This window comes from Octopus bimaculoides, chromosome 4 (genome assembly GCF_046866305.1).
Source record: "Octopus bimaculoides isolate indiv1 chromosome 4, ASM4686630v1, whole genome shotgun sequence".
NCBI classification, from domain to species: domain Eukaryota; kingdom Metazoa; phylum Mollusca; class Cephalopoda; order Octopoda; family Octopodidae; genus Octopus; species Octopus bimaculoides.
The window spans coordinates 127,454,529-127,466,813 of record NC_142931.1 but is presented as its reverse complement, the minus strand read 5'-3'; the positions used below and the strand labels follow the sequence as shown (position 1 = coordinate 127,466,813).

General features: G+C 36.2%; 1 protein-coding gene across 1 annotated transcript in view; it reads right to left on the bottom strand.

Moving 5' to 3' along the window:
- Positions 1-899: 899 nt before the first annotated feature.
- Positions 900-12,285, bottom strand: part of LOC106879669 (inner nuclear membrane protein Man1) — a 44,880-nt gene continuing 33,494 nt past the window's right edge. The window contains exons 8-15 of the mRNA XM_014929342.3: positions 11,292-11,391; positions 10,429-10,549; positions 6,861-6,899; positions 5,073-5,109; positions 4,348-4,438; positions 2,660-2,765; positions 2,338-2,416; positions 900-1,550 (exon numbers count right to left, since the gene is read on the bottom strand). Coding sequence (XP_014784828.2) covers positions 1,393-1,550; positions 2,338-2,416; positions 2,660-2,765; positions 4,348-4,438; positions 5,073-5,109; positions 6,861-6,899; positions 10,429-10,549; positions 11,292-11,391 — 731 coding nt within the window. The 3' untranslated portion in view covers positions 900-1,392. The remainder of the gene's footprint in view (positions 1,551-2,337; positions 2,417-2,659; positions 2,766-4,347; positions 4,439-5,072; positions 5,110-6,860; positions 6,900-10,428; positions 10,550-11,291; positions 11,392-12,285) is intronic.

Below are 12,285 nucleotides of genomic sequence, written 5' to 3'. Positions count from 1 at the left end.
TACAAATGGTGTGATGGTATTGTTTCTCGGAACTAGCTCTACTAATAGGCAGAGTAACAGAGGTGAAAGTGTTTTACACTTTAAAAAGGTAAGACGACAGAGGTGGCATGAAGTAATACAGTGTATGGGGGAGCAGAAAAAGAGTTCGAAACTAAAAGAATGAAACATTTTCATACAGAACATTTTTGGTAATAGTTTTAGCAAAACCTCACTGAAACAAACTGGACACAGAAAAGGAGCATACAAGAAATTGTGACACTCAATTGTGTTTCCAACTTGTAAACATCTCCAAACTTATTCCTACGCACTGTAACTGTGATTTGACCAGTGAAATAACTGGGAAGCTAAATGAATTGATTCATTCAAAGCCCTATTAATTAAATGATGCAACCCAGTTTAGTTGTGGTAGGCTTGGTCCAATTAGGCTAGCTATAAGTAGGGTAAGATGACAGCTATGTTGTGGCAGACCTAATTCAAACAACACAAAACCTATGTGAAGGCAAAGTTAGTAACAACAATAATAACATATGATAAATAAACACACACACACACGCGCGCGCGCACAAGGAAAAAATAAAACAGACAAAAAGCAAGGTCCTTTTTTTTGTTTGACTGGAAGTTAAATTAGCTTAAAATAAATGGGTTATAGAATAAAAATACAGCAGCATCTAGAATAGGGGGAAGGAACAAGGATTAAATGAGGGAGTGAGTGAAATGGTGAACATCAAAATGTTCATGTTTCAATATGAGGTAGGTGGTGAGTGGTTGGTAGAATATGTTGGTGTAAGATGTGGTAAGGCAGGACAATAATGAACACACCAAAACACTCTGATAGGAGGGAGGATGTATGTAAATATTACATACACACACACACACATATATATATATATACATATATAAATATATATATATGTATATATATATTGAGAGAGACAGAGAGAACAATACATTAATGTCTGTACAAGCACACACATGCACACCACTGCAACATATAGATGTAATACACTGCATATACAAGTCCTCTTATATAGCAATATATATATATATATATGACAAACACACATTCATAGAGTTGCTGGGCAGCAATATATACAACAGGTGTACACTCACACACACATACAAACACAGAGAGAGAGGTAGACAGACAGATATACGCACACACACAAAGCTATGGAAACTGACATGAAGTAATAGCCAATAGTTGGTAATGATGATGATAATAGTGGTGATGATATTATGACAATATTATAACATGTTTTAGACAGTAATAAAAGTCACATGGTAGTAGAGTGTATGTAGAGTCCATGAAATGTCAATGGGTATAAGATAGAGGAGAAAAAAGGGAAGGGGTTGTTGGAGAGAAAGAAAGGCACTGGAAAGCATTGGTGTGACCTATGTCATCTGTAGACTGTATCGTTGTATGGGCTGCTGACACACTGAATGTGTTCTGCTGTGTGAAGATGGTTTCATAGCTTTAACGGCAACTCGAGATGATGGGAAACGGTCATGGTACATGTCCAGCCGGAGGTACTTCACTGTCACTAGACGTCCTGTGCAGAAAGAAAGAAAGAAAGAGAGAGAGAGAGAGTTGAAGACATGCTTAGTAAACATTGAAATATCTGTCTCAATGTATTATAGTAACATCATTGGTTACATTCACAATCTGAGGTAGACATCACTGTCTACTGTCACCTCGTACTGGAGACATCACCATCTATTTTCACCTCGTACTGGAGATATCACTGTCTACTGTCACCTCTTACTTCATGCTGGAGACATCACCGTCTACTGTCACCTCGTGCTGGAGACATCACTGTCTACTGTCACCTCTCACTTCATGCTGGAGACATCACCATCTACTGTCACCTTGTGCTGGAGACATCACCATGTACTGTCACCTCTTGCTGGAGATATCACCATCTACTGTCACCTCGTACTGGAGACATCACCGTCTACTGTAACCTCGTGCTGGAGACATCACTGTCTACTGTCACCTCTCACTTCATGCTGGAGACATCACCATGTACTGTCACCTCTTGCTGGAGATATCACCATCTACTGTCACCTCGTACTGGAGACATCACCGTCTACTGTCACCTCGTACTGGAGACATCACCGTCTACTGTCACCTAATGCTGGAGATATCACTGTCTACTGTCACCTTGTGCAGGAGACATCACTGTACTGTCACCTCACTGTTTACTGTCACCATGTGTTGGAGACATCACTGTCTACTGTCACCTCGTGTTGGAGACATCACTGTCTACTGTCACCTCGTGTTGGAGACATCACTGTCAACTGTTACTCTAGCAGAGACATATATAAAGATGTACTTACTATCAAACCACCATCCATGGAGAGATCTGTACACATGACCTGCAGTTTCGCAATTGTCACATTTGATGTAGACACATCCCTGAAGTGGATAACAAACAAAAACATTTTATAGCAGTTATGGTTGAGGAGTGTGCATGTGTAGTGAATGGCAAAATTGTATGCTTGCGTGCAGTGGTGGTGATGTGATGATAATGGTAAAGATTATATGTGTAACTAGTTTTTAATGTGTTTAACCAGAATAGATATTTTGTTGTGTAAGATATCTTTTTACAATGGTAGTTAAATTTGAAACAAAAAAAAAAAAAAATGAAATTTAGTTTACCTCTTTAGAAGATTTATCGACATGAATGTGAAGAATTCCATTGATATTTTTACATTTTTCTAAAATTGCATCTTCTATATGTACATCCCAGTCATCACCTTCTTCACTGAAAACAGAGAGGAAAAGAGACATGAGTGAGAAGCGCCAAAATGTCTCGTTACATTATGAAGGTAATAAGGTCCCTTTGTGTTCCTTTATTCTAGCCCCACTACTGTGCACTTTTACCCAATAGCCTACAGCAAAAAGAACACAATATTAAGATGATGTATGCAGAAGAGATGAAAACATGAAGCCAGAGGTCGGGACACTGCTACATGCAAATATGATTTAACTTCAGTGGAAACATGCAGTCGAGTTCAAAAGACTAGACAGTTGTGATTAAGAAGTTTGCTTCCCAACCATGTAGCTTTGGATTTTGTTTCACTGTGCAAGTATCATCTACTACAAGCCCAGGGGCAGTAAAAGCTTAACAAGTAGATTTGATAGATGGAAACTAAATGAAGCTTCTCTGTGCGTGAGTTTGTTTACACTTGCATTTCTCTGAAAATTTCCAACTACAAGTGAATATGATGTTAATTAAAGCATATGAAATAAGGGAGACTTTGCTTGGAAGGAAGGTAAGGGTTAGCACCAGGAAGAGCATCCAGAAGCAATACCTTAATAATATATCTGTGTAGCCCATGTTAGCATGGAATAATGAATGTAAAAATGAAACAAAGGCAGTTTCTTTCACTTATGTCAAGAGAAATGCTAACCATCTGTTTTGCATTTGGTAGAAATAGCAATCAAATTTCGTTCAAACTATACCATATTGTCTTAAAAGATTTGAAAGACACATTGGATAGTTATAGATACATTTTGCTTAATATTGAGTGTGTATCCCAGTTTTAGAATAAAGACCCTGTATCCCTGCATGTCATAAGAGGTGACTAATAGGGTATCTTCTGGCTGTAAAACACTGCCTCAGAAAACTGGCTCAAGTCATGCCAGTATGGTAAAATGCAAGTAAAATGATGATGATGGTCACAGTTGGAACCTCTATCATTATAAGACAGCTCAATTAGAGATCACCCGAGGTTAAATAGCAACTAAATACTATTGAGTTTATGATGGAATGTAGTTACTTGGGCAATGTTAGCTGAAGTGATTAACAATAATAATAATTCTTTCACTTATCGGCACAAAGCCTCAAATTTTGAGGGGTGAAGTGGATAAGTTTTTGGCATTGACCCTGAACTTGACTGGAACTTATTTTATTGACCCCTGAAAGGATAAAAGATAAAGTTGACCTCCATTGAATCTGAACTCAACATAAAACTGGAAAAAATGCTGCTAAGCATTTTGTCCTTTCTACTATAGGCACAAGGCCTGAAATTTTGGGAGAGGGGACTAGTCGATTACATTGATCCCAGTGTTTTACTAGTACTTAATTTACTTGAAAGGCAAAGTCGACCTTGGTGGAATTTGAACTCAGAACGTAGCGACAGGCAAAATACTGCTAAGCATTTCATCCGGCACACTAACGATTCTGCCAGCTTGCTGTCTTAATAATAATGATAAATGAAATTATACTCGAGAAAAAAGGTGTAATTGTCCAACCTATGCCAACATACAAAAGACAGTGATCATGACAAAGAGGGAAAGAGTAAGTTACACTGCAGGGTGAAGAAACTGTACACTGTACTTACACATCTGCTTTAAACATGTTACGCACTTTCAGACATGGTGTAGGGCTGTACGGAGGTGAATTGTTGCTGATATCATCGTGTTCTCCAAATGCTACGAAGAGAAAGAGAACACACATGAATACAAATATTTTTTAAGACATCAAAACAAATCTCAAAAAACAAAACAAACAAAAGAAACTGTAAAATGGTAAATAGTTAAAGAGTAAAGAACTATCAAACTGAAAATGACTTATGGGCATTCCAGCAGCACCTACTGGATATTCTAGGGTTTAATGCACTGCAGTTCCCTGTTGTCTGCCTCAGATAGATTACAAAACCAAAAATATACCACCAGATCTGATCCCTATACTTCACAAAGGAGACACAGAAACGTTAGTCTCATTAAAAACAACTGCAGCAGATTAGAACTAATGTTGTAGCTGTTTTGTTGTAAGTCAACTCCTATCAGACAATCTAATCATCAAAGACTTTCCAGTTATAATCATTCTGTTTTTTTTTTTAGACATAATGTATCTAGGACAGCATTGTATAATGCTTCATCAGAGCAATTTTGGTAAGATGACAAGATGTGATTTGAAGGAGATTTAGCTGTAATTTCTAGCAGGTCAAGTCACTGCATAAAGACACCCTCTTTAGATAGCTCGATAATTCATTACTTTTATCTACTCAGTTATAGCTCTCTCACATACATACGCACATAAAAACTAATCAAAACATCTTTTTACCTTGACCTTGCCAAATTTTACCTCCATTATTCAGGTTCTGAAATGAAGAAGGCATAAGACATGAGAATTCTAATAACTTTACATTAGAAAAGAGATAAACAATATTTAGCTATTATATTTACTAATATACAGGAGTTGGACAAAATAATGGAAACACCTAGCATCATAATTTTGAAATATCTATAAAACCTTCAAAAGCTTGTTTACTTTTATGTCTTTTGATTTATTACTAGTGTTGCTTAATATGTTTTGTTAAAATTGCTGTTTCTTTTCAGATATCATCAGAAAAAGATAATTAAAATTCATTAAAATGACAGATCTATTGGACTTTCAAAGAGGTCAAATTGTTAGTGCTCATATGGCAGGTGCTAGTGTAATGAAAACAGCCAAAATGTTTGGTGTATCAAGAAGTACTGTCTCGAAAGTAATGATAGCCTTTGAGAAAGGGAAAAACCTCCTCGTCAAAATTATTAGAAAGGATCACAAAAGTACAGCTCTCAAAATTACTGCAAGGCTTATGACCACCTCAAGAACCCAGTTCCCACAAAAACTGTTTGCCGAGAGCTGCACAAAGCCAGATGTCACAGGAGGGCTGTAATCAGAAAACCACTACTTTGGTCCCTAGAGCAGTGGAAGAATGTTATTTTCTTGGACGAGTCAGCCTTTACCTTATTTCCGACCACCGGCCGAGTATACGTGTGGAGACAGCCGAAAGAAGCATCTGACCCAGACTGCTTCATTCCAACTGTTAAACATGGAGGAGGATCTGTGATGATCTAGGGGGCTACATCTTGGAAATTTGCCAGCCCAATGGTTTCTCTTCATGGCAGAATTAATAGTCAAGACTATTTAAGCATTTTATCTGATCAAATTCATCCTATGGTTGTGGAACTGTTTCCGAAGGGAAACACAATCTTTCAGGATGATAATGCACCAATTCACACAGCTAAAGTTGTTACTGAATGAGAATATGTTGAGGCACAGTCTTTCAACAACACGATGCCCATCCCGTTGCCAATCCCCCACCACCTGTTTCCAAGAGAGGCAATAGTCTCCCTATCTATTGAACAACTCCTCATATTTTATGTGGGGAACTGGAAACAAATCAACACCATTTTGTTTACAATGATTGTGTAACATGTCAAAACATGCTAGTAAGCCTGGATAAGTTTTTGTAACAGACTGCAAGACAATGAAATCAAGAGGGAAACCATTGTTTACAAAGCAGTGAACACAAAGGAAAACACACAAACACATGTGATGGGCTTCTTCAGTTTTTGCCTACAAAATCTACTCACAAGGCTTTGGTTGACTTGGGGCTATAGTAGAAAACACTTGCCCAAGGTGTCACACAATGGAACTAAACTCGAGACTACATGGTTGGGAAGCAAAATTCTCAACCGTAGCCATGTAAGAAGAAAATTGAGATTTGACTGTTATTTCTAGCAGATCGAGGAACAAACAGAAGATCCCTTGATAGCTCACTAAGACAGATCACTCATTTAGGTGTGAAATAAATGAATTGCTATCACTGCCCAGTCTTAAGAACATTGGAGAACCTGCCATAGGCAGGGACAGCTTTTAAAAGATCTATTTCATCTTCAGTAAGGATTAAACAGACCAGCTGTAGCCCCCCTAACTTCTACAAGTTTTATCACTCATTCCACATTTTCCTGTGAGGAAAGATTTGTCATAAAGCTGCTAAAAGAGCAGCACCAATTTCACCGTTTCAACATACAGGCATTCAACATTCAGTTATAAAAGTTTCTCAGATAAAAAAAAACTCACCAAGGATTGAGTCATGTGAGGAGAATTAGTACAGCAGACCTGTTCAATAGATGTAATTAAAAAAGAATTAGATGAGTACTAAATCAATGTAACTGCACAAAAATAACTGATGTCTGAAGGTTCTAACACCCAAAACAAGCCTCAAACTTTACATTTAATAAGGTACGGAACTTCGTACACAGATTACTAGTCTAGCAGTATATAAAAAATGCAAAAAGTAGGGTAGTGGTGATAAAACTGCTGTGAAATTGATTAAACCAGTTAGAGCTATGTTATAGCTAGAGACAAAAAGAAAGAAATCTAAATTCCCTCAAATAGCAGCTTAACCCTTTAGCATTTAAACTGGTCATATCCATCTCAGATAAGCTATGTTTTATGTTTGAACCGGCCAAATCCAGCTTATCAAATCTACCTTAGAATGTCATTTGGAAAATAAACAATCACAGCATCAAAATCTCGAAGCTATGATATAATGCAGGATTCATTTGAAACAATGTGAATAGATAAGCATTACATTTGACATAATAATGTGAATGCTCAATGGTTAATGAAGATGACTATAAATAACTATAGAGGTGGATACTGTTATTGTGGAAGACATGACTATACGTTAACTCAATTCCAACACTCCATGTAAATAGACTGAAACCATTATCTGCTTGATGAAAACCTCCTTGTATATAGTATTGTTTTTCACTTTCTCCTTCCATTCGAGTACTTGTAATAGATTTTTGCAGCTGCAGGAACTACCTATCCTAAAAGTGTGTATGTAATGCGGTAACTTTTTCTTTGATGCACTTGTTTATTTGTTTATACGCCCCTCACCTCCCTCAATATCCAAGCTGTTTTCACAACAATATGGGTTGGAGCTAGAAATAGAAGTATTCAATGTGATAGGGAGATGCTTGATTTGATGATGATAGCAACTTTTAAAATTTAGTTGTTTGTTATATACACCAACAATAATATATAAACATAGTGGAGAACATTCATTATGCCAAGGTAGTTACAAATGAAACATTAAGATTACTTGATAATAATAATAATCCTTTCAAGGATTATTATTATAATCCTTGAAATAATAATTTCAAGGATTTTATTGAAACAAGACCTGAAATTTGGGGGAGGAGGATAGTCGATTACATTGACCCCAAACCTCAGCTAGGACTTATTTTATTGACCCCAAAAGGATGAAAGGCAAAATAGACCTCAGGTGAATTTGAACTCAGAATGTGAAGATGGACAAAATACTGCCAAGCATTTTGCATGGTGTGCAAACGATTTTGCCAGCTCGCCACCTTAATAATCCTTTCTACTATAGGCACAACCCCAGTGTTTCATTGGTACTTAATTTATTGATTTCGAAAGGATGAAAGGCAAAGTGGACCTCGGCAGAATTTGAATCCAAAATGTGATGACGGCCGAAATACCGCTAAGCATTTTGCCCAGCATGCTGACGATTCTGCTGGCTCATCGCCTCCCAACCTTAATAATAATAGACAAGACGAAGAGCATGATGCGATTGCAATAGATATTTTATTAGTTGATAATTCGACAGCAAGCCTGTCTTTGCCAAGTTCAAAATGGAAAGTGATAAAAATTCAGATTTATAGATATACAAATTTAAAATGAGATCAACATCAGTCTTCAAGTTCAACACCAGTCTTCATGTTTCAATTTCTCAACCGGTGAAAAGAAAAAGAAAGAAAAAAGGTGAAGAATATTTAATCAAACAGTTTTGTGTAAACTTGATGAAATTCTCCTGTCATTTTATTCTTTCCTCCAGGACATGATGTTAATCTGCAAACATATTTCTACTCATGCATTTTGAGTATTGAAAGTGCAACAGATTCAGAATATTTTCTGAGAGTATGCACTTTCAAGTCTTTTTCAAAATTGCAGCAATTTGATGCAAAATGTTTGGCAAGTTCTCTTGAACTACTGTTAGTGTGCCTGATGTCATATTTGTGCCCATTAAATCTTTTGTTTAATTGTTCTGTTGTACAACAAACATAAATCAAGTTGTGCTTCATGCATTCTGCTGCATACACCAAATGGGAATCTCTATATGTCTTAACTTCTGTATAAATCATAACATTTCTGTTATGATTTCTGATGGAATTCACTTGACTCATGTTGTTGCACACTGAACAGGGCTTATCTCTCTGGCGGCTGTTTTTCAAGGTACAGCATGCAGATACTCCAATGTTAGTTTTCTTGGAGTAGAGATTAAATGTTCTATTATAATTTTATTCTGTCTAAAGGCTACAGTAGAAGTCTGAGGAAATATTTGTTTGAAATGAGGATATTTTTCTACAACATACTGGTAACTTTCATGCAACACTTTTGAAATGCCAGTGAAATTTCGGCGCCAGTAAATCACTTAAGGAATTCTGTGATATACTGTATTGTTTTTGCTAAAATTATGCGTGAATTTGGTTTGACTTTCTCTGCTAATTTTAGCTATGTCATTTGCATTCTTTAATCATGATTCACTGTAACTGCATTTGACATAATGGTGTACAAAAGCATTTGGATGTTTCCAGTAATCCCCTATGTCAGTACAAATTGGTTTTATCCACAGAAATTGGGATTTCGGATTTGACCAAATTATACGATGTGGATGATCGGAGCAGTGATGGAGATAAATGTGGGATGATGTGGGTTTGCAAAATAACCCTATCACTATTCTACCTCTAGAAAACTTAACTTTTGTGTCTAAAAATTCAACGCTAGTTTTTGAAAAAACTAGATGTAAATTTTATGTTGGACTTAAAGCCATAATTTTTAGCATAACAGTCACAAAAATGCAAGAAGTTAATTAGACTATTCTGTGATCCTTCCCAGACAAAAAAGACGTCATCAATGAACCGCAACCAGAATATTGGTTCATGATCATGTAAGGATTTGAATGTCTTCAGTAACTGTCTCGAATTTCATCATGAAGACATTAACAAAATTAACTGCCATGGGTGTACCTCTGGTGCTAAAATTTTTGTCCAAACTTCATCGTATTACTTTGTAACACAAACCTCAATAACCTACAGAGAAAATTTAATGGACTATTTTTGTTTGACCATTTTCCGAAGGCATTCATACATGCTTCTACCCGTTCATCATGGTCAATATTTTTTATATTAGCACAAGAGCTGAAATTTTGGGAGACAAGCAATTTGATTACCTAAAGCACTGTGTGCATCTGGTACTTATTCCATTGATCATGAAAGGATGAAAGGCAAAATCAACCTCAGTGGAATTTAAGAATACAAAGACAGACAAAATAGCACAAAGCATAAGACTTGAGGGGAAGGTCTTAGTCTATACCACTGATCCCAATACTTCATTTTATCAATTCTAAAGGGAAGAAAGTCTAAGTGGACCTTGGTAGGGGTTGAACTCAGAACATAAAGAACAAATACTATGACACTAATAATTCTGCTAATCTATTGCACATCATTATTATCCTCACCTTTTAACAACCATATTTCCATGCTGGCATGGGTTGCACAAATGATAATAACAACAATTAGGATTATTTCAGTCTGAAGAAAATTACTAATTCACTTACTGGTAACCATCGCCATACATCAAATTCTTCTCCTTCAATCATTCGAGTTTCATGTCGGATTCGAGATTCATTCTCTTCAATAAATTTGGCAGCTTTCTTCCAGATTGGTAGCAATTGTTTCCTAAAATGAAATGAAAGTAGTACCAGTTAAGCACCTTGGAAATTTGAGGTGAAAAAGAATAGAGAGAGAGAACAGACATAGAAACAGTGCTGACTAATTCATGATAGAGAATAATCTAATTGTTTCAGAGGAATCTTAAGCAATGTATCATCAACAGCTTTGAAACTATCAGGATAGAGTTAAGTGATTGACAGTGACATTCATTATAACTATCCATTAGATCTGTCACATGATAGGATTTGCTGAAGGTTGATGTTTGAAGAGAGCAAGTGAAGAGATAGGTCAAAATCTTGCTCAAATGGTCCTTTTTAGCAAAGTTTCTACAGCTGGATGCCCTGCCCAACATCAACCACTTTACAGAATGCATTGGGTGCAAAGATGCCTCCATGGCAAAACATGTGGATTAGTGAGGTCACCAAATACTTGCAAAATAAAACCCTCAGCTGAGTGGGATATAATACTGAAGGATATAAAAAAATGATAGAGGGATGGGAACAGATGTCTTGCTGAAGAGGTGAATACATGGCTTCCCTAGCTGGAAAAAGAGAGAGTACAAGGGAAATATGAGAGAGAGAGAGAGAGAGAGAGAGAGAGAGAGAGTGAGAGAGAGAGGAGAGAATAGACTACAATTAAATATGTATTCTTAAAAGACAATCTAAAATCAATTAATATTAAAATAGAATTAATTCTGTTTCTAAGAAAAAGTCAAAAACAGAAGGTAAACAATGTGTTAGTAAAATACCTTTTTGACGGTTGTAATAATTTGTCACGGACATGTTGTACAGCTAGGTAAGGCTCCTCATCATGTCGAGACATTGCTTCACATTCAGACTTTAGTGTATCTGAAATGAAATATGTGTAGCTAAGAAGTTAGCAATGCAATTATGTAGTTCTGTTTTCAATCTCATTGTGTTATACCTTAAACAGATGTGGTTTCTATTGTAGCTATAGGTTGACCAATGCCTTAGAAACTGTACAACTATGGACAACCATGCTTGTGTTCATGCTTACTAGTGTAAACTGATGTGCTGAATTGCATTCCTTGGTGTTAATCCTTTGGATAGCAATCCACCCAAGATCGTTCTTGGTTGTGATACAAATTTCCTCTTTTAAATAGTATATATTAAAACTTTCCATCAGAATTTCATGCTTATTCATTTTCCAAATACCAGCTTAATAATGACAAAGCTATTTTACCAAATTCAATTAAATTAACAAATACAGAGACTGTATTTCAACAGAAATATAATAACAAAGGAGTTAAAAGTATAATTTAGTGATTTGTTAAACTAAGTACCAGACTGAAATAAGTACTGGGGTCAATATGAATGCCTAAAATCCTTGAAAGCACTATCTCTGAATGGCTGCAGTCCAATGACTGAAATCAGTAAAAGAGTATAACAATTCACAGTTCTGGTTTGGATAATGAACTCCTGGGGCTACAGTTCAGTAGATTCCTTATTGGATATTTGGATAGCACTACTGATGATAAATAACCATTAAAATGATGAAAGAATGATCATATATTCAAGTGGTGGAAAACAAAGAATGTAGATAATGGTACACACATGCATACATACATACATACATATGTCTGTCTGTCTATATATATATAGTTTGAATTAACAGAAAACAAAAGACGAAGACAGGTGAAAGAACAACAAGCAAGAGCATTAGTTTGATGCTCGGGAAGAATGGAAAAGTCTTTGACATTTCAAGCCTACACTCTTTGACAG